At 42.7% G+C, this 22,078-nt stretch overlaps 1 protein-coding gene across 8 annotated transcripts; it reads left to right on the plus strand.

The window, feature by feature from the left end:
• Positions 1-348: 348 nt before the first annotated feature.
• LOC117264094 (polyhomeotic-like protein 1) lies at positions 349-21,628 on the plus strand. Of its 8 annotated transcripts, none has more exons than XM_033637914.2 (15): positions 349-556; positions 3,037-3,164; positions 5,029-5,139; positions 7,981-8,052; positions 8,200-8,328; positions 8,590-8,754; positions 9,128-9,209; positions 11,314-12,281; positions 15,710-15,845; positions 15,937-16,109; positions 16,991-17,081; positions 17,878-17,965; positions 18,486-18,687; positions 20,701-20,908; positions 21,073-21,628. In XM_033637914.2, the coding sequence occupies exons 2-15, from the start codon at positions 3,042-3,044 to the stop codon at positions 21,222-21,224; spliced, it is 2,700 nt and encodes an 899-aa protein (XP_033493805.2). In that variant the 5' UTR covers positions 349-556; positions 3,037-3,041; the 3' UTR covers positions 21,225-21,628. The 8 variants fall into 8 exon arrangements, with proteins under 8 accessions (XP_033493805.2, XP_033493804.2, XP_033493801.2 ...); XM_033637913.2 differs by having other exon boundaries at positions 5,029-5,145; positions 21,073-21,627; XM_033637910.2 differs by having other exon boundaries at positions 5,029-5,145; positions 18,468-18,687; positions 21,073-21,369.
• The last annotated feature ends 450 nt before the right edge of the window (positions 21,629-22,078 follow it).

Raw genomic sequence — 22,078 nt, forward strand, 5'->3', positions numbered from 1 at the left:
GTAAGAGAAAAACTGACACCACTTTGCATTAAGTATCAAAACCCAAAGGTTTGACACATTCACAAGTCTCAACTCAGCAGAACTCATGCTGTGAATGAATCAGCCTGCCCATGTTGAAATGTGGTGGCACTTCAACAAGAGAGGGGATATTATCTTATGATTGGGCTACATGAAATGAAATTTTAAACAGGTCTGTGCACATTTGGGGAGCAGGGGGTTCTCAGGTCCTGCACTGAGTCTCAGAACGGTGTCAGAACGGTGTCAGTCCGGCCCTGAGTGGACCGAGGAGCATCCCCCTCTCTCCGTCCTGCTGCTCCGTCATCCCGTCGCGCCGGAAAAGGCAGAGCAGAGGAAAAAGGAGGCGTTGCCCTCCAACAACACCATCAGCTGCAAATTTATGCAAAACAGTAAAAGCACTGGTGGTGGTGGTGCTGCTGCGGTCCTGCAAGGCGAAAGAAATAAAGAGCAGCAACAAGAAGCTCCAGCCGCCGGTGAGCCGCCGGGAGTCGTTTTGCAGCCGGTGCAGGAGGAGGCTGAGAAACCCGGACCGGTGACGGTAAGCACGGACCGAGAGCTCCGCGAACGAGCCAGACAGCAGCAGCGGCTAACGGGATGCTAGGAGGAGTAGCCTCCGGTGGATCCAGTGGTAACTGGTCTGAAACATGGAGGGCAGCTAACTGTTAGCTCTCTGCAGCTCTGTGTCTGTGCTGATGCTCGCTGCTGGAGAGGAAGGCTGAAGCTAGCAGAGCTGGGACAGGATGGTGTGTGTGTGTGTGTGTGTGTGTGTGTGTGTGTGTGTGTGTGTGTGTGTGTGTGTCTGGAGGAGGGGGGTAATAAAGATGCTGCAGGCATTAAATTGATACACCACATCTAAATAGGCCCATACTTAGTCCACATGTTAAACTAGACAGAAGGAATAAAATAATAAAGAAGAAACAAAGAAAATTCTGTAGATGTTTTTGTAAAAATAATAAATCTGAAAGAGCTGACAGATGAAGACAGTAGAGGATGCAACTAGTCTGTATGACCTGTAGTTTGGGGGTTTAAGTGCTGATTTTAAGGGGAAAAAGATGCATTAAGAAGGACAAAGTTTGAAGTCAGTATTGTTCACAATTATGATTATTTAGTTGATTATTTAATGTATTTGTTCTTGTTCAAATCCAATTGCAGCTCCAGACGTCTGGGAGCAAGGAAAGGGTTTTATCTCTGCTTTATCATCTGCTGCGGTGCGTTCATGTGCAGTTTTAAAAACTTAAAAAATACATAAGGTTGATTTATCAGCTAATGTTTACTAATCAAAGACATATCAATGTTGGCATATATGTCAGCCAAAAACTCAGTGATTAATCGATTGTCACATCAGTTAATCACCAACTATTCTGATCGATTAATCATATGAATATTTTTTTAAGGAAAAAACGTCAAAATTCTTTGATTCAAGTTCCTTAAATTTGATTATTTTCTGTCTTCTTTACTGCTCTAAGACAGCTAACTGGACATGTTTGGGTTGTGGATAAATCAAGACATTTGAGGGACATCATCTTGGGCTTTGGGAAACACTGACTGACATTTTATAGACCAAAAAAACTAACTGATTAATTTAAAAAATAATTGACAGATTAATTGACAATAAAAAGTATCAATAGTTGCAGTCTTAGTAGTGTTGTCACAATACTGGAGTGTCTAAATCAGATACAGTAATTTTGAAAATGGTGATTTTCAGTACCATTTTCCATACAGTGGAAAGAAAAATTGACATTGAGGATGTAAAAAATTTAAATTGTTATTCAAAAATCCATAACAATGACACCTTTTCTGTTCTTGGTTAGTAGCAGAGAGAAGCAGAATGACCTTAGTAACATTAACAATAAGAGAGAGAGGGAGAAAGTGCAGCTGATACAGGTGTATTGATACAACCGTTTCAAATATTCAGAATTGATACTTAGCCATAGATAGATATTTTTGGCAACACAAGCTCCAGTACAGAAATGTTGGACATATGTTTGTGGTAATTTCAAAAAAGTGTCGTTATTAGGCTACATGGTTTTTTTTTCTGCACAATGCTGACAAGCCTCTTTTTTCTGTTGTAAAATGTCTCATTTATCAGTACTTCATTAAATATTTAGATCATTGTCAAAGATTTTGTTCTGGATTTATTTGTGTCCAAAAAGCTAATGTTACACAATATATCATAGAAATTTTCAGAACTCTAAAATATTGATATTGGTATCAAGCTGAACATTCCTGTACGGCTATATTGGGGAAAAAATCCCTTATAATAAACCTCATCACCTCACTTTAGTTTGAATCATTACTGTATAATTGTAGTATACTTTGATATTATAGAGACAAATCTGTCCCAACACTAATGACAAATGTAGACATGATAATGTTGACATAATACACAAATAAAAACTTAGAAGTGTAAATGATCAACTTGAATTTGGAATCCTCCTGATTAATGTCTGTGAAGTTGTGGAAATATTAACAGATGCCTGGCGTGGATTTATTGACATTTTGTGTGTGTTTCATGTGAATTTACACACACACATCACTTATTTCCACAAATGACTGATGGCTTTCCAGTGCATTTATTCTTATGTTAAATTGTTATGGACATTGTATAATCTGCCGAGATTTTATTTTGTTCGATTCTGCTTTTTATTTGTAATTTAACTTTTTATTTGAAATCATTTCCTTGTTCATATGCAGTGGGTAACCATGCATAGTCTTTTCTATAAGACAACAGTTGTTTGTAAGACACTGAATTATTTAGATGTCAGGCGGAAACATCAGTCTCAAAGTGTTCATATCAGTGGGACCAGGAGGGCTGGTGTATATCAGTCAGTGTTAACGTCAGCCCCACAGTGAGGTATTGAGTCAGTGCTGCTCAGCGTCTCTCCTCTGTGAAGAGCAGTGTTTGTCAGAAACACTGACAGCTGTTTTTTCATCAGCTGGGCTCTCACAGAGAAACTGCAGTGTGTCTGTTTGTTTGTGTCAGTGTTTGACTGATGGACGGCTCCTATGTCTCCTCAGCAGCCATGGAGACGGACGGAGAGCAGAACCAGCAGGGGGCCTCCACCAATGGGAGTGCTGCATCCGGAACGAGCTCCCGCCCCTCTCCGATGAATTCCATGTCTCTGTATGAAAGACAGGCAGTGCAGGTAGGTGTGTGTGTGTGTGTGTGTGTGTGTGACCTGTCAAATGCTTTGTTTATCATTTACAGGCTTACACTGTCCTGATTGTTTTTTTTTTCTTTGACAACAGTGTCAAAAAGGTTGAAGCCCCTCAGTGCCAATATTTATATTATATTTACAGTACGTGACTGTGATTGAGTGATAGTTTATCCTAAAAGATTCTCTCAAGTTCACAGTTTACAGCAAAGGTATTGAATCCAAGAAACTATAACAGTTTTGACAACACATAAAACAATAAATGTTCTGTCTTTTGTTTTTCTTTTAATTTCGGTGTCTTTCGGTGCCCCAGAAGACACCCTTCTGCTCCGCCCCTGGTGTGGCAGCTGCTTGTTTTACCTACAGGGTAGATACTGCAGTTTTTGTGGTTGGTTTTACTGCACCTTTAAATGCTGAGCAGTTATTCAGCTCTTTGTGTTTTACCGACACTACAAAAGTCTGTGTAAACCTCAACCTTTTTTTTCTATGTACTTTTAATTATCCATGCCATGTTTTGCCCTCTCCTGACCGTGCGTCTCTTTCACCGAGAGGATGATGGTCCAGTAGCAAAGCTGAGAGGCGAAATTGAGGTTTATTAACAAATGAAAAAAAATAAAGTTCATATTTCTGGACGTTAAAGAAGATATTTGTAACATTCTAGATGGAACAAGACAACAGGTCAGCTGTCTGCCTGGGAACCAGTGCGCACATAACCATGTGATACAGGTCTCGATTTTTAAAATGGCTGCTCACATAGATTTGTCACAAGAAAATTAGTTTATTTGTTGATTCCTAATAGCAAAATCTGGTTAGCGTGGTTTTAGGTAATAATCTTTCACAGGAGCTTTGTTTTAGGGATAGACCGATATGGATTTTTTAGGGCCGATGCCGATACCGATTTTTTTCCATCACCCTTAGCCGATGACCGATTATGGACTGCTGATTTTCTTGAGCCGATATTTGGGGCCGATACTGTTTAACAGTTAGAGGCTTTGAAAGTTTAAAACTTACCGTTGTCCTGAAGCAGCTTCCAGGGCTGCTTTCACCACTCTACCAGTGGGGGAGGGGTAACGCTGCATGTGCGCTGCAGGGTCTTCCGGCAACACAGAGCTGCCCGTGGATGCCTGTCTGTAAATCATGCCAGGGAAAAATAAATCCGCGAACCCACGCGCGTATCGGCTGATGCCGATACAAGTAAAAAACTCAAATATCGGCCCGATATATCGGCTGGCCGATGTATTGGTCTATCCTTACTTTGTTTGGTGTAAAGCAAAGAAGGATGCACTTGGTTGTCTTCATACTTTATGATTTATATGTAAGCCGATGGAGAGAAGGTGATGGAGAGTGACTGAAACAGGGTGGTGAAGAGAGGGATTGAGTTGTGCTGGTTTGATGGAGGCACTGTGTTATTTTCCCAGGCTTCTGTCACCCTGCACAGCCATCTGTCTTTGTCACCCTGCACACACTAATCCAGCCCGCCGCGCTCGCTTTCATCTCTCAACTTATTACAGTACAAGCCTCTGCTCATACATCAGGCAGCTGGCAGGAGGCTTTACACTCTGCATCCCTCCCTGTCTGCCCCTGTTTCTCCTACTCCGCTCCTCTCATTTTTCATGGCACTGTACTTCCTTTCTCTTCTAAGTCTTCACATTTTTCTCATTTCTCCTCTAGCTGTGTGCTGTCATCGTCTCCATCTCCCTTTCTCTGTCATCATCCTTCAGTACATCTTTCTTGTCTCCTCTCTGTCTCTTCCTCGTGTCCTTCTTTCTCCATCTTTTCTCATCTTTTTTCTTTATCTCTTTCTCTGTTTGCTGTCACTTGATTGCTCATTTGTCTGCTCTCCTCCTCCCTCCAGGCCCTGCAGGCGTTACAGAGGCAGCCTAATGCAGCTCAGTACTTCCAGCAGCTGATGCTGCAGCAGCAGATCAACAACGCCCAGCTGCAGAACCTAGCAGCTGTGCAACAGGTAAAGGTGTGTGTAGGCTATATAATTTATATTTTTGCTGAAAAATATTTACAATACTGTGCCAAGTCATTTTTATAAGGCAAGACAGAGACATATTTGTTTTTAGAGAAAGTATGAATGGAAAAATCAGGAATCACAGAACAAAATAAAACGGCAACATCCTAAGGCTGCATTCACACCAAATCAGATGCAAGTTTTTCCATTGATGTGAATATAGGTAGAACATCTAGGCTGTGGCAGTGGGGTCTCAAGGGATGCTCCTAAAACACACAGTGGTTTGCTGTGAAAAGTTGAAGCAGTGTCCTCTTGGAGAAAGGCAACCAGACGTCACACTGCAGTGGCCAATCACTAGGCCTGTATCAATAGTTACTTTAGTTGGATGATATATTGTGCAAGGTTTAATTGTGATAAACATGGTTATTGTTATTTTAAGACCATTTTATGCCACTGATATAATGGTGATATAATAGCATAACAATGCAAGTACACCCTTGCAAAGAGCAATCAACTCTTACTTTTTGAAAATATTCAGACATCGGAATATAAAATATATATTTTGAATATTTTCAACACCCTTTTCATATATACAAGGATGTACAGTACAGGCCAAAAGTTTGGACACACCTTCTCATTCAATGCGTTTTCTTTATTTTCATGACTATTTACATTTTAGATTCTCACTGAAGGCATCAAAACTATGAATGAACACATGTGGAGTTATGTACTTAACAAAAAAAGGTGAAATAACTGAAAACATGTTTTATATTCTAGTTTCTTCAAAATAGCCACCCTTTGCTCTGATTACTGCTTTGCACACTCTTGGCATTCTCTCCATGAGCTTCAAGAGGTAGTCACCTGAAATGGTTTTCCAACAGTCTTGAAGGAGTTCCCAGAGGTGTTTAGCACTTGTTGGCCCCTTTGCCTTCACTCTGCGGTCCAGCTCACCCCAAACCATCAGCAAAACACCCCCACACCATCACACCTCCTCCTCCATGCTTCACAGTGGGAACCAGGCATGTGGAATCCATCCGTTCACCTTTTCTGCGTCTCACAAAGACACGGCGGTTGGAACCAAAGATCTCAAATTTGGACTCATCAGACCAAAGCACAGATTTCCACTGGTCTAATGTCCATTCCTTGTGTTTCTTGGCCCAAACAAATCTCTTCTGCTTGTTGCCTCTCCTTAGCAGTGGTTTCCTAGCAGCTATTTGACCATGAAGGCCTGATTCACGCAGTCTCCTCTTAACAGTTGTTCTAGAGATGGGTCTGCTGCTACAACTCTGTGTGGCATTCATCTGGTCTCTGATCTGAGCTGCTGTTAACTTGCGATTTCTGAGGCTGGTGACTCGGATGAACTTATCCTCAGAAGCAGAGGTGACTCTTGGTCTTCCTTTCCTGGGTCGGTCCTCATGTGTGCCAGTTTCGTTGTAGCGCTTGATGGTTTTTGCGACTCCACTTGGGGACACATTTAAAGTTTTTGCAATTTTCCGGACTGACTGACCTTCATTTCTTAAAGTAATGATGGCCACTGGTTTTTCTTTAGTTAGCTGATTGGTTCTTGCCATAATATGAATTTTAACAGTTGTCCAATAGGGCTGTCGGCTGTGTATTAACCTGACTTCTGCACAACACAACTGATGGTCCCAACCCCATTGATAAAGCAAGAAATTCCACTAATTAACCCTGATAAGGCACACCTGTGAAGTGGAAACCATTTCAGGTGACTACCTCTTGAAGCTCATGGAGAGAATGCCAAGAGTGTGCAAAGCAGTAATCAGAGCAAAGGGTGGCTATTTTGAAGAAACTAGAATATAAAACATGTTTTCAGTTATTTCACCTTTTTTTGTTAAGTACATAACTCCACATGTGTTCATTCATAGTTTTGATGCCTTCAGTGAGAATCTACAATGTAAATAGTCATGAAAATAAAGAAAACGCATTGAATGAGAAGGTGTGTCCAAACTTTTGGCCTGTACTGTATATATTAAATCATAGTAACTTTATAGGAGTAGCCCAAAACCGCTCAGTCCAAGGGAACGATTAATATAGTCTCTTTCTATCATTAATATTAAAGTGAGTAAAAGAAAGTAGTGATGGCCAAATGAAGCCTCGTGAAGCATTTTCTTTATTTTGTAAGCCCACTAGATGGCGCTCTTTTTCAACAAAAGGTTGAAAGCACATTGAATTGCCATTCTTTGAGCCTCTCTCTTTAAACCAAGAGTGCCATCTAGTGGGCTCATAAAATAAAGAAAATGCTTCATGAGGCTTCATTTGGCCATCACTAAAAGAAAGAGTATATATCAATAGCTTATGTGTACTACTTTACAAAGGAGAGCGCTCACTTTGTTTGTGTTCCTGCATGTGTGTCTCTTGTGGCAGTAAAGATACTGTAATTATAATCAAAAGGAATTCTAGAGATCTTTTAAGCCAGCATAAACAGATATACTAAACACAAATAGTTGCTGAGATGGAGATATTGGCTTTCTATAGTTGTCTCCACTTCCACTCCCCCAAAAATTTTAAGCCACGCCTGATTTGTTGTGTACAGCCGTATAAACCAGGTTAACAGTTTGCACACAAAAAAAAGCATATTTGCTTTGTTCCCACAGTCAAAACAGGATGTTTGGCCCAAAACACAGAGCCACGTTTGGCTGCGATTACAGCAGTGCACTACTAACTGATTGCTTGCACCTCAGCTCATAAGCTCCTCCAGCAGCTTGGAGTTGTTCTCAGTATATTGGACTCACAATGATTCATTCAACAGTCTCTGCAAACATCCCACTTTTGATTTTGTTTGGAGTAGACTGAAACCTAAATCTCCTCTCTTCCTCTTCCTCCCAGGCTACTCTGGCTGCGAGTCGTCAGTCGAGTCCTTCCAGCAGCAGCTCCTCTCAAACCACCAGCACCACAGCTGTATGTTCTCATTTCGCTCTATGTCACTTACAGAGCCAAGAAAACTTGGTATCACTGAAACGTTTTCTCCTGATTGAAGCCGTTTTAAGTAGTGGATAAAAAATGCATAAGTTCTCCACATTAAAGTCACTCATTATCATTTGACAGGCCAGTGTAACATCTGGATCGGGATCCTCAACCAGCAGCCGTCCTATTGGCGCCCCGGCAACGTCCACAATCAGCCAGTCAGTGCTGCTGAGTGGGACGGCAGGCGGGCAGGGACAAATGTACCTGAGGGTAAGTTTCACCATAGCTTTGCACCATTGTCATGAATCACTTTTAATCATCATCAGGTCATCGTCATGCCAAAATGTGAGGTAGTTCGCATTATAGTATATAGCAGCTCCATAAAGAAGACTCATGAGAAGCAGTATGAGTTAATTAAATGTGCGTCCTCTGTCAGGGTCACACCAGCGTGCCGACACCCATCTTATACTCGAGCTTATACTATTGGCTCAGTTTCTGTGAGTTTTTATTGGCCGTCCTGTTGTCCTGCAGGTCAACCGCTCCCTGAGGGCCCCCATCTCCTCCCAGCTCATCTTTATGCCTGGCAACACAGCAACTGCTGCCGTAGCAACTGTCACCCAGCAGCCACAGGCTCAGCAACAGCAACAGGAAGTGACGCCAACTTCAACTTCCAGCAGCCAATCAGATAACGACCAGGTTTGTGTAATTAATGTGTTGATGACACTATGGGGAGAACTGGATACAGCGTTGGAGGCAGGGCCCCGTTCATTTCTATGAAAGTTTCTCAGTGGCACATGAAGCAAAAATGTTCAACTTCTTGGGTGTAAAATTACCTGAATCGTCCACATCATTGGTCCTATGTGGCAGGTGCACTAGAGACTTCCTCTTTCCCAATCTAAGTCTATGGGAAAAAGTCCTTTTTGGCCCAGTGGCATCACGCAACAGAACAGGATGTTGTAGTGAAGGGCCTGGTTTATGATTTAAGGAGAGTACCAACCTTGTGTCTTTTCGTGTAACTGATTCCTCACCACAGATTACCCCTTTTTTTTTCTTCCCTTTTTATGTCCAGGTGCAGAATCTAGCCATGCGAGGCGTATCCAGTCCCAAAGGCGTTGGTGTGAAGACTGAAGCCCCAGAGAGGAGTGACTCAGGTAAGGAGCAAAGGAAAGGCAACCTAAATACTGCCTCTGTTTGCTAATAGGTTTGCTGTATCAGTGGTTCCCAACTGGTCCAGCCACAGGGTCGAGAATCATCCTTTGTCATTAGTTCACAGTTTTATTAGTAAGTTTTAAAGTATTCAGCATCATACTTGTGTTCGGCCATGTCATCAAGCTAGTTTGCTGTCTCCGTTAAGTATCTGTCTGCTATTCACTCACTCTCCAGCAGGAAACGGCTCTTTAAAATAAAAGCTCTGTGCCAGAGTGTGATATCGGCCGTAGAGACGTCTGTCTCCTCTCCAATATAATGGAACTAATGCAGGAGTTGGTAGTAATGCATTTTAAGTAATGCACACAAGTAAAATGAGCATAAAATATTTTTTAGGAATGAGTACTTACCATATTCCTTTTTAAAATGGTGCTCTTTACTCCTGTATATTTTTGAGCCAGTAAACCACTTCTGCTTTGCTTCAATTGCCGTTTATACCTTCTCTACAACTCGTCTGCTCTACATGTGGGGATGGAGTGTAGTTGACAGCTGGCTGGAAGAAAAAGAAGCACCACATGTCTTTTGACCATGATGCAATGATGATGAAGCAAAAAGAGCCAGAACAAGAGGCAGCTTCCAGCAACAATCCCCGACCACATCTGGTCACACTTTTTATACAAAAATCTAAAAGAAGGCAAACAGTTAGGAAGTGCTTGCCATGCCTCCTGAAGACTAAGATCACCGCTTCTAAAAACTCTAAAGTTCCGTAAGCTCATCAAACTTAAGTTGAACATGCTGTGGATGAAAAGAAGGAGAAGAAGATATACTTTGTTAATCCTCAAGGGAGAATATACACACAGATACACAAACGGGACCTATACATGCATTAAATGGAGAGATGTCAGAGCGAAGGGGCTGCCTTGGACAGGCACCCCGAGCAGCTGGAGGTTCAGTGCTTTGCTCAAGGGCACCTCAGCAGTGCCCAGGAGTCCAACTGGCACCTCTCCAGCTACCAGTCCATACTCCATGCTTGGTACGTACTGAACTGGTACGGACTGGTAATGGACTGAACTACTGCCGCCCCAATGTAATTAGAAAATGTAGGTAGCTAACTAACATAAGCAACCAGTATGTTAATTTTTCATGCATTTATCTGTAATGTTATAATAATGACTTTAATTTATCTAGTAGCAAGTGGTGCAAAAGGGTTTTTAATTCACTAAAAAAAGGTTATCAACAAGTGTTTTTGTTGTTTTGTACGGGTGTGCACACCCTAAAAAATATTAAAATGCAAAGTAACTTGTATATGGAGTAATTTATCAGCCAGATAATTTTAACTTTTTCTTAAATCATTTTTTTATGGTACTTTTACTTGAGTATAGATTTTCAATAGTCTGCCCAACACTGACTAGATGGCACTTGGCTTGTGGTGCTCACAGCGCCAAAAACATATTTCAGTCAGGAGCACCTCTGTCAAAGAAAACATTATTATTAATTTTATAATTAATTATGTTTGGCGGTATGGCGCTGTTCTGGGGCCCCTCTGCCTTTCCTCTGGCCTACGCAGAAAGCCTATACCACATGCCTACGCGGAAAGCCTAAGGCGGAGAGAGCACACCTCTCTGCCCTTCCAAGTGCAAATGAGGAAAGCCTGAGGCAGAGAGGCAAACCCCCCTGCCCTTCCATGTGCCTACATGGAAAGCTTAAGGCAGTGAGAGCAGCAGCAGCGACCCCTTGGGAACAGAACAGAGCAGCATCAATGACAGACAGGAATGACATTGATAAGTAAGACACAACATGAAAAGGAGGAGCTGGGGTGGAGGCGGGTTGCAAAGCAGCTTGCAGAGGAAGCAGCAACAGTAGGCAGGCCAGAGCAGTTTAAACAGGGTGCCTTGAATGAGATTCCCCCATTGGTTGCATATAAAGGTATCGTGCTCTATCAGCTGACTCCCTTCCATCAATCAGCTGCTCCATCAGTTGAAAGAGCTGTTTGAGATCAGCTGATATAGCTGGGACGTGAGCTGAGCTTGACCTCGTGTCCTGCCTGAGCTAACACTATGCTCAATATTTGGTGGTTAGTCATTATTATTATTTTTTCTGTCTTTTCAGCTGCTTTCCCGCTGGTCCAGCCCTCCCACCAGTCAAACTCCCAGTCCCCCACTAAGCCAAGCCAGCCGCCCCACATCAAAATCCCCACGTACCCTCAACCCACCAACCTCAAAGCCCACCCGTCCTCCTCCTCTGGTGCCTCCTCCTCTACGTCCTCCACTTCTTCCATCCCTCTCTCCCAGCTCCTACTTCACGGAACGCGGACTCTCACCACAGGAACCACAGCTCCCACTGCAGCACACACTCTGGTCCTAACGTCCAGTGCGGCATCCCAAGCCCACGGTTATCCTGTCGGCACGGCGACCATCAAACCGGCAGTCAACGCTCAGACCTTGGTGGTGCAGCCTCTGCAGAAGACCTCGCTCAGCGCAGAGAAATCTGGCCATGGCAACGGACCCATCCCCATCCAACCCAAAACTCTGCAGGGGCTTCGCCTGCCTCTCCAGCTGCCTTCTAGGAACCCCCCTCCCATCCTGCCTGCCCCGCCGCCCACCAGCAGCTCCGCCCAGCCCCCTCAGCCACCACACATCCCGGTTCAGATCGTGGGGGCGAGGCAGAGCACACTGGGAAACACCCAGGCTCTGGCTCTGGCCCGCGGCAGCTGCTGCCAGGAAGGAGCCGCCGTCCTCAGCAGCTCGTCCAGCCTGCTCACTATGGTGGCGTCCATCGCTTCCAGGGAGGGTGGAGTCGTGGGCCGAGGGGTGGGGCTAAAGACGCTTCAGTCGCCCCAGGAGGCTCCCCCCTTGGCTCAGGTCTCTCAGGTGCATCCACAGGCCAATCAGAGCTCTGGACAGAGCCAGAATGGACCCATGGCTTCGAGCCCCGCCTCCACCCAGGCCCCCACTGTTTCCTCTCCTCCCTCCTCCATGTGTCGCTCCTCCCTCTCCCTCCCCCTGGTGACAGAAGAGCAGAGAGTGTCAGCTGGTGTGACCAGCAATGGAGACTCATCAGCAAGTCAGACACCACAGGTCAGCTGATTCATACGTTGTGTGTGTGCTGTTTTCAAAACACTGTAGATGAAGTTTAATTATTTTGAATTTGAAATTTATTGATGGGGACAAGGCAATGTAACTTATTCCCAATACAGAGCATGAAACTGATGTGCTGCATAGAGTTTATAGCTATTGCTAATTTCAACTATTGTCCCCAGATGGTATTTTATATGTACCGTGTAATTAAATGGCATCAAATTAAACTAGATTAAATTAATGCACAGTTGCAGTTATGCACTTAGAGGTGGGTTTTACAAGACAGTTGTGAGCACAGGTTTATTTTTACTCCTCTAAAATGGCTTTTGGAAACAAAATGTCATCAAAGAAATAGTTTGGATCTTTTGCAGTGAGATTGTGTGAAGCCTTAACCCATAGTCTGTGTAATTCATGCAGTAGATGATGCCCCCAGTTGGAGAAGCAGGCAGGAGCACTGACATAGAAGCTAAGCAGTGTACTGCTGTGGATGGGGGACAGCAGCAAAACATATTTTAGCCCCCTCAAACATGTCTCTTTTAATTAAATCAGTATCAGTTTAAGTGTACACTATATTGAGCATATTTTCCCAGCAGAGAGTGATTTCTGACAGAGAAATCAAGCCTTTAAAGCCAGACTTTGTTGAAAAAAACAGTAATTTAATGTCACTGAACATGGGAGCTGCTGGTCTACCACTGCCTCGATTGGTTAGTTATTTTGTGTTATTGTGTGATTTTGGTGAATCCTAAATGACACTTAAAATGCCAATGACGATTGAGGCTTCAGTAGAAAGCATCTCCCGAGTTCAGCAAGATTAAAATACTATTTTTCTCAATGGATTCTGTCAGCTTTGAAAGGAGTGATATTAATAGCTTCAGTGCCCCAATGGAAAGGGTGGTGGTGGCACTCCAGCCTGCTTCTCTAAACTGGGAGTGTGCTGACTAGGGATGTTCCCTGTCGACTAATTTCCTTGTCGACTAAACAATAGTTTAATTAAGACTAGTCTAACTCAAAACAGTCAAAATTTAGCACAATTTGGGGTGGCCTGTGGCTCAGTGGGTAGAGCAAGTGCTCCATGCACAAAAGGCTGTGTTCGATTCTGGCCTGCGGCCCTTTGTTGTACAGTATGTATGACATGCAGCCTCCCTCTCTCCCCCCTACACGCTTCATATCCTATCCATGAAGGTATAAAGCCCTAAAAATAATCTTAAAAAAAATAGCAAAATTTATTGTTAATTATTTGAAACATTGTCCCAAAAAATCAATCAATCAATCAATCAATCAATCAATTTTATTTATAAAGCCCAATATCACAAATCACAATTTGCCTCACAGGGCTTTACAGCATACGACATCCCTCTGTCCTTTGGACCCTCACAGCGGATAAGGAAAAACTCCCCAAAAAAACTCCCTTTAATGGGGAAAGAAATAGTAGAAACCTCAGGAAGAGCAACTGAGGAGGGATCCCTCTTCCAGGACGGACAGACGTGCAATAGATGTCGTACAGAACAGATCAGCATAATAAATTAACAGTAATCCGTATGACACAATGAGACAGAGAGAGAGAGAGAGAGAGGGATGCAGGACAGACAGTAATGACAGTAGCTTACAACAACATTAATGAAAGTAATAATATTATAATTATAGTTCTGGCTGTTGTGGTACAATATGTTGAAAGTATATATTAATATCTGATAGTATACATATGTGACAATAATCATGTGTATAATAACAGTAGAAGTATGACTAATGACTAATGATGGCAGCAGCAGCAGGAGGCATCTGGCAGGACCACGGCAGCAGCACAACCACACATGTCACGCTGTCCAGGTACCGCTGCGATATGAGTTAATCTGAGAGACAGTGGAGCACAAAGGCTCCAGAGAAGAAGCCGAGTTAGTGACATCCAGAATGGCCGAGTTAGCAAGATGCAGTAACAGGACATGAGACAGAGAGAGAGAAGGAGAGAAGGTGTCCGGTGTATTATAGGGGGGTCCTCTGGCAGACTAGGCCTAAGTCAGCCTAACTAGGGGCTGGTACAGGGCAAGCCTGAGCCAGCCCTAACTATACGCTTTATCAAAGAGGAAAGTCTTAAGTCTAGTCTTAAATGTGGAGACGGTGTCTGCCTCCCGGACCGTAACAGGAAGATGATTCCACAGGAGAGGAGCCTGTGGAATGTGTTCATTAAGAGCTCTTTGAGAACATGACGGCAACTCAGTCAAAAATTAACCACTGACATAACATCTAAAATAAATAAATTGCCTCTGATATGTGGGGCACATTGAACCTTGCAGACTATCTGACAGAAATGATAGCAGTTCACTTTAAAGTTAATAAAACAATATCTAAATTATAACTGAATTGCATCTGAAATTAGGCATTTTTGCTCCGTGCAGTATGAATGTAAACCCTGCACTTAAAGTTAAAAAATAATTCAACATGTCCAAAAAATAAAATGAATTAAAAAATAAATTGCTGCTGCATTGTGAAGCGATATGCGCCATTTAATGTGAATGTAAAAGTGAACAAATAAAACAATGTGTTGAGTTGAATGTGGTTGCGCATTGCTCCAGTCAAGTGATTATATGCCAGTTTTTTCTGACACAGCCTACATGCTACCTTGTTTTCATTTTCGAGATCAAAGTGCTGCCAAACCGCACTGGCTTTGCGAGAGGACATCTCTCCATTTCCCACCGTGCTGTTTTAAAACTCCAGTCTACTCGAGCATTACTGCGGGCAGGGGGACTGCTGTCTGATGGCTCTGTAGCACCCACTAGTGGCAGGTGGCTGCATGACAGTTAAGCGGCCTTGAATAAAACACGAATTGGTTTAACTGAATAATATTTCTGGTGCAGACTAGCGAGGTGGCAGACATTAAATCGTTTAGACAACTAATCGCACGCATCCCTAGTGCCGACTGCCACCTACTTACTACCTAGGTAATAGGCTTGGGAGGTTGACATTTCCCCAGGGTTTATGGTATTTGATGGTATTTGTGTTTAAAAAAAAGCATAAAACCTGAGCCACTGGTGATAGAAGTCATTTTAGCATGTATGTCATCGTCTGCCCTATAATGCTGTGTGTTAAAGAGGCAACTGGCCTTCTTAGACAAGTCTTGCTGTGTTTAAAAATTTGTGGCCCACAGAATAATAAAAAGATAAGGAATATGTGTACTTCTTGCTGGAGGAACCAATTGCAGCAGGAGATACTGACAGTTGGAGATGATAAATGGGTGGTGGTGGCAGACTGGCATTTGAATGAAACCATGAGGGCAAAACAAACTACTTTTGATGTTGGAAGAAGTCATCTCAGGATAAAGTTATATGTGGCAATACTCCCAAACAAGGGCCCAACTTTTCCTGTAGCTGTTCTGTTGTCTTTCTATTGCTGCATCTCTTCAAACTGATTTTTCCTTTTTTTTTTTTTTTTAGGGAAAGCAGTTGACTGGCTCACTGAAAAGAAAATCAGACTCCAATTCAGCCAATGACGAAGATGGCCCCTCCCCTCCACGGCTCCAACCAGTCAGAGATCACGCCTCAGCACTCCTGACAAATCCCATCGAAGCAGGTAACAGAAACGTGTAAATCTACAAGTCTATGAATGTGAATTTAACACTATATTTAATTTTTCTTTTTTCTCCCATTCACTTCTCTACCAGGCTCTGGTGCTCCTCCTCCAGCCTCCTCCTCTCCCTCCCCTGTGCTGTCAGTGTCCCGTGGGGTCTGCAGCCAGGGGGAGAGAGCTCCTCCCCCCCAAGCTGTGGTCAAACCGAACGTCCTCACACACCTCATAGAGGGCTTCGTCATCCAGGAAGGGGCAGAGCCTTTCCCTGTGAGTACATGGGATTCGTAGGTCCCAGTACCTCTTTTGAAGGGATAGTTTGCATTTTTTGAAGTGGGTTTGTATGAGGTACTTACTTATAGTCAGTGTCACCATGCCCCCAGTTTGGAGAAGCAGGCAAGAATACTGCCATGGAGTCTAAGCTATATACCACTTAAAAATCAATGTCAGCTTGGGTTAGGGTTAAGGGTTAGGGGTTAGGGGGTTAGGGGTTACACTACATTTTGAATATTTCACTGCTTTACCTTGCTTTCAGACAAGGAACAGAAGCAGTTATCTCAGCTCTCTCCAAGCCACCAGACTCCTTTGACAAAAACAGTAATTTTTCCCTAGCATGTCAGAGGTGTTGCTAGTCTACTGCTGCCTCGAATGGTCAGTTTGTTCATATTATTGTGTGACTGTTGTTTTAAAGGGGTAGTTCAGATTCAACAAAGTCACAAACAAACTAACTGATCTAGGCAGTGGTAGACCAGCAGCTCCTGTGTTCTGCAAGGTACAATTACTGTTTTTGTCAAAGGAGTCTGGTTCCCTGTCTGAAAAGGGCTGTCTGATGGAAAGGTTGTGAAAATATGTTAAACATAGGGTTGCTTAAACTGATAGTGATTTTTTCAGTTGGCAAATATACATTTTGCTGCCGTTGCCACCTACAGCAGTATATTGCTTAGCTTCCATGGCAGTACCCCTGTCTGCTTCTTCAAACTGGGGAAGTGTGGACCATCTACTGTAGGTAATATACGATAGTTAAGTACCTCATACAACCCAATTTCCAAAGACCCAAACTATCTCTTTAACATTACAACTGAAAGCCCAAGACTCATACATGGCACTGACACCCAGTCTTTTATTTATTGCTTCTTGTGTTTGATTGACAGGTATGTGGTTCATTAAAGGACTCGGCTGGCGAGGATTTAACCAATGACAGTCCGGACACTAACCAATCAGAGACTCTTACAACAGCGACAGGTAACCGCCAAACTGCTCTGAAAGTACTGCTGCTTTCTACAAGAATATTACCTTATAAGGGCAAGTTCGTTTGACAACAGTACTTAAAAGTATTTACATCCTCGAAATACACAGAAATTCGATTTTTAGTGTCATGTGACTACAATATTTCAAAACAGGTTTGTAGTTAAAGGTTAAAGGGTAACTTTGTTATTTTTCAACCTGGACCCTATTTTCCCATGTTTTTGTGCCTAAGTAAGTAATGTGAACAATTTTGGAACTGGTCCAGTATTAAGCAAGACCATTGCAGTTGGCAGCACAAACACATGGGAGAATACGGTCCAGCTTGGAAAATACCAAAGATACCCTTTAAGGACATCAATTGTAGGTGCTATGTGCACGTAAAGGTTAGCTGTCCTTGCTACTTTGCTAGTTAACCTTGACAAAATAATTAACACAACATGGACACATGGAGGGCAGGATTTTACACTGTGCAACAAACTGATTCTCGTCTGAACCTTGTTTGTCCGAGCTGGGCCACAGGAACGCACAGAGGTTTTAATTACAGCCTTTGAGCTGGGAGTTTCCCACCTCTGACTTAAAGTGGAAGCAACAGAACAGCACTGTGAAATGTCATTACAGTCGCCTTTTTTCAGTGCGGTAGGATGGTGTAGAATAAGGAAAATAGGTTTTGTGTGCTTCTCTGGATTTTCTAATATAACATCAAGTAGTGCACACGTGTATTTATGTACAAATCATAGAAATGATATATTTACCGTCTGCTTTGTTTTTCTTTTTTTCCAAACTCTCCCCCCAGTGCTGAAGTGTGAGTACTGTAAAAACTTTGCTCCTGCCAGCCAGTTCAGAGGCACCAAAAGGTTCTGCTCCATGACTTGTGCCAAGAGGTACTTCAACATGCATGAAATATAATATATGCAGTGGGAGCCATCTCAGAAAAAAGCTGTACTGCTGAGATTGAGAAAATGGAGTGTAGATTCTCAGGTGGCTGCAGCTGTATATTTCACAGCATGTATGTTTCTGTTCTTATGTTTTATTCTTATGTTTAAAATCTGTGATACACCTCATCCACTCTCTCTACAGTAATGGCATGTGAACACATGATTGTTTTCACGTCACACTGCAGTTCAATCCAGTTTATTTTTTGTCTCTTTTGAATTTGCTCCATGTTAAAATGTATGTATTATGTTGTATATGTTCCACCGTGTAAACAATGCACTGTCTGCATTGTTTTGAATTTTACATTTTCTGCTTCTGCTTTGCATTTGTCTCTTTGCCCACTACCTGTGTATGCATTATATACCGCGTATGGTGCAAAGAGATGAAAACTGTATGTGTTGCTCGTCTTGGCTTCAGTACCGTATATGTCACTCTTTGTCTACGATACAGTATGTATTGGTTCCCCAGGTACAACGTCAGCTTCAGGCAGCACTTCTGCATGCGGCAGAGTCAAGGTCAAGGTCAAGATCACACTCCAGATCAGGATCAAGGCCCGGGTCACCTCTCCAACTCAGATGAGGAGGGAGGAATTACAAGGCGGAGGGTTCCCCGCAGGACCAGCTCAGAAATAGCCAGTGCCAAGATAGCTGGGAGACCCATACCTGTCAAGGTGAGAAGGAGCCGCACATTTTATGCATTTACATGGAGCTAAAGAAACCGTAGAAAATTAATTTCTTTCTTTTTTAATATGTTTGTATGCCTATGTGCCGGCGATAGCTGTGGCCGAAGGCATTATCTTTTGGTTTGTTCGTCTGTTCATCCTATTCTCGTGAACAGGATCTCAAGAACATCTTGACAGAATTTCTTCAGATTTGACACAAACATCCACATAGGATGAGCTGATTAGATTTTGTTGGTCAAAGGTCAAGGTTACTGTGACCTGATTTGTCCCATTCTTGTAAGCGCGACATCTTGAGAATACTGAAAGCAGAATTTCTTCAAATTTGGCCCAAAAGTCCACATGGACTTACAGATGAACTGATAAGATTTTTGTGGTTAAAGGTCAAGGTGACTGTGACCTGGTCCATCCCATTCTTGGGAAAAACAACTTAAAGAATGTCTTGACAGAATATTTTAATGGTCAAAGGTCAAGGGCAATGTGACCTTATGAAACATGTTCTTAGCCATAATTCAAGAATTCACATGCTAATTAACAATATTTGACACAAATGTCTAACAGGATAAAATTATGTGATGGCATTTTATATCCAAAAGGTCAAAGGTCAGCTTCACTGTGACATCATAATGTTCTGCAAAAACACTGACTCAGGAACAAAAGGGGAGACATATGGTCAGATACTGAATTGGTGACACTAATCTTGGGTGTCCATCTTAAAACTGTGTTGATTGTACAGATCTTCTATGCTGACGGGTTATATATGAAGCCGTATTTGAATTTTTGTCAACTGTCATGGCTACTCATGTCATTGCTAGTCTGGACAGACAGTATGTGTTACTGTGTGATTTTTGTGTATCCAAACTAACCCCTTTAAACGCCAAAGTCACACAATGATACAAACAAGCTGATTGAGGCAGCAGTAGACCAGCAGCTTCTGTGTTCAGCGAGGTTAAAGGTATACAAAGCAGGAATTTTATAAAAAACAAAGACTTATACAGAAGTAATCTCTCTGAATCATCACTTACGACCCACTAGAAGACAGTGATGCATTTTTTAGCTGAGACTCCACCCTCTATTTTCTTATATTCTTCTCATTTTCTGTGATCAGTAATTTAGGGGCGTTATCCCACAGCAACCAGGTGAGGTCAGAGCTTCAAGGTTCAAGGTTCAAGGTTTCTTTATTAATACCGGCTGGTAAATTTGTTGTGCAGACAGGCACTCGGCGATGCCAGTATAAAAAACATTCACACCCAGACATCATGACAGACAAATCACAAATAGAAAAACACAATATAATTAAAATACATGGTCATAGTCATAGAAATAGAAGTAAAAAAGTGCTTCTACATAGAAAAGTGCTTCTAGATGTCCCTGGGGCCAACTAAATTCATAAAAAGCTAGCAATCGGTTGTCAGACCATAAGCAGCAGGCATAGTGTCAAAAAAATGCAAATATAGCCAGGCGAAACCAAGAATGCTGCATAGTATCCCTTTAAATCACTGTTTCTGTCAATGGAGTCAGACTTTAAAGACAGAGTGATATAACAGCCTCAGTGAAGTGGTGAAAATATGCTGATCACAGCAGAACATCTCACCTGCTTCTCCAAACTAGAGACGTGCCGACTGACATCTACTGTATGTAATACACTCATTATGGTTAAATACCTCATACAACTCCACTTTAAAATTTAACTATCCCTTTAAGCCTGTTTGCCCCGTGTGGCTGCAAGCAGGAACTGCAAGCTTTAAAAAACAAATCACCCCATTAAGAATCATTCTCTCTGTGATGTTGCCAAACTCTTTTGTGGGCTTTATTTCTATGATGGAGCTTTTCATTTTCATTTTATATAATAATAATGTTGCTTGGCACAGCTTCAAACTTTACATGTAATCACACACAGTCAGACTGGGAAACAACCCAGTGCAACCACAGGGCTTCTACTGTCAACCACTGAGCCATTTTATAAACCTTGCTCACGCGTTCCTCTGCTTCTCCTCCCCGCAGTGCCGTTCAGAGTCCAGCCATTCGGACGAGGAGTCCAGTGGAGAGGAGGATGAAGATGACCCCATGTCCCTCTCGCCTGCCTCCTCAGCCTCCTGCCACCAGCCGCCTCCTCCGCTCCCAACGGAGAGTTCTGCACCCAGCTGCCTGCCTGCTAGCCCTGCACAGTGGAGCGTGGAGGACGTGTCACAGTTTATTTCCTCACTACAAGGTTGGAAGATCTTTACGGCAAAATACTGATACTGATCTGTTTTGTGTGCGTGTTGCACATTATCCATTCTTCATTGCTCTTCTTGTCTTCCTGTCTGTTTTCAGTGTTGTCCTCCTTCCCCATTTTTCTTTGTTTCCTTATATTCTTCATCCTCCTCTCCGCAGGCTGTGAGGAGCTGGCCTCCCAGTTCCTGTCGCAGGAGATCGACGGACAGGCCCTGCTGCTGCTGAAGGAGGAGCATCTCATGTCCACCATGAACATCAAGCTCGGTCCTGCCCTCAAGATCTGCGCCCACATTAACAACCTGAGAGACTGATGATGTCAATGTTTCCATAAATGTTCAAAGTCAAGCCCTGGGCATTTACCCCAAACTCCTGTTCCACACCCAGTTCAGATATGGAACTGGTTCCAGAGCAGTCAGAGTCCTGGACATGTATGTAGGAGGTACAGTTCACTTTCAAAACCCAGCCAAGGCTCTTTAGCTCTAAGTATGGCTGCAGCACTTGAATCTGTCCTTGGTTTGTCCAATTCGGAGCACACTTTCAAATATCGTATTTGCACAGGAGTGTTGTTAATCTGTCATGTCTGTGAGTTGCAAAATTTCTACAGATTACCAACTATATTTTGGTGAAGATACGTGTTCCCTGAAATGCTATCTCTGTGCAATCAGTACTTGCAGTTTAGAACTAGTTATTACCAAGTGGTTTCATTTTGCTCTCTACGCCCAAGATACACTAGAAACCTTTTAAGAGACTAAAGTCTCACATCCTCTCACATCTAAAGACAATGTGAGTTTTATGTCACACACTTTTCACAAAGACTGGGGATCTTGCAGGCTCACTTCTTGCAAGACTTCAACTAAATTCCTTTTGAGATTATTTCCTATCCTGCTCCTGGTGGAAAATCTTATGCCAAACTCTTTAAAAAATATGACTTACAATTCCTCACGTCTGCAAAACATATAACTCTAGAAACACAAGATAAAAGGTGCCATATGTAGACAGTATTGTTGTCAATTCAGCATTAATATAACCCATATGGATAAATTATATTTGCACACATACTTTACATTTTGGATTGTGTCACCTCCACTCGCTACCAGCCTCCGTTGGTTAGTTGTGCTGTTTTAGTTGGAGGAGACTGTGGGAATGAGAGGAGAGCTGCTTCAGA

The sequence above is a fragment of the Epinephelus lanceolatus genome, chromosome 16 (genome assembly GCF_041903045.1).
Source record: "Epinephelus lanceolatus isolate andai-2023 chromosome 16, ASM4190304v1, whole genome shotgun sequence".
NCBI classification, from domain to species: Eukaryota; Metazoa; Chordata; class Actinopteri; order Perciformes; family Serranidae; genus Epinephelus; species Epinephelus lanceolatus.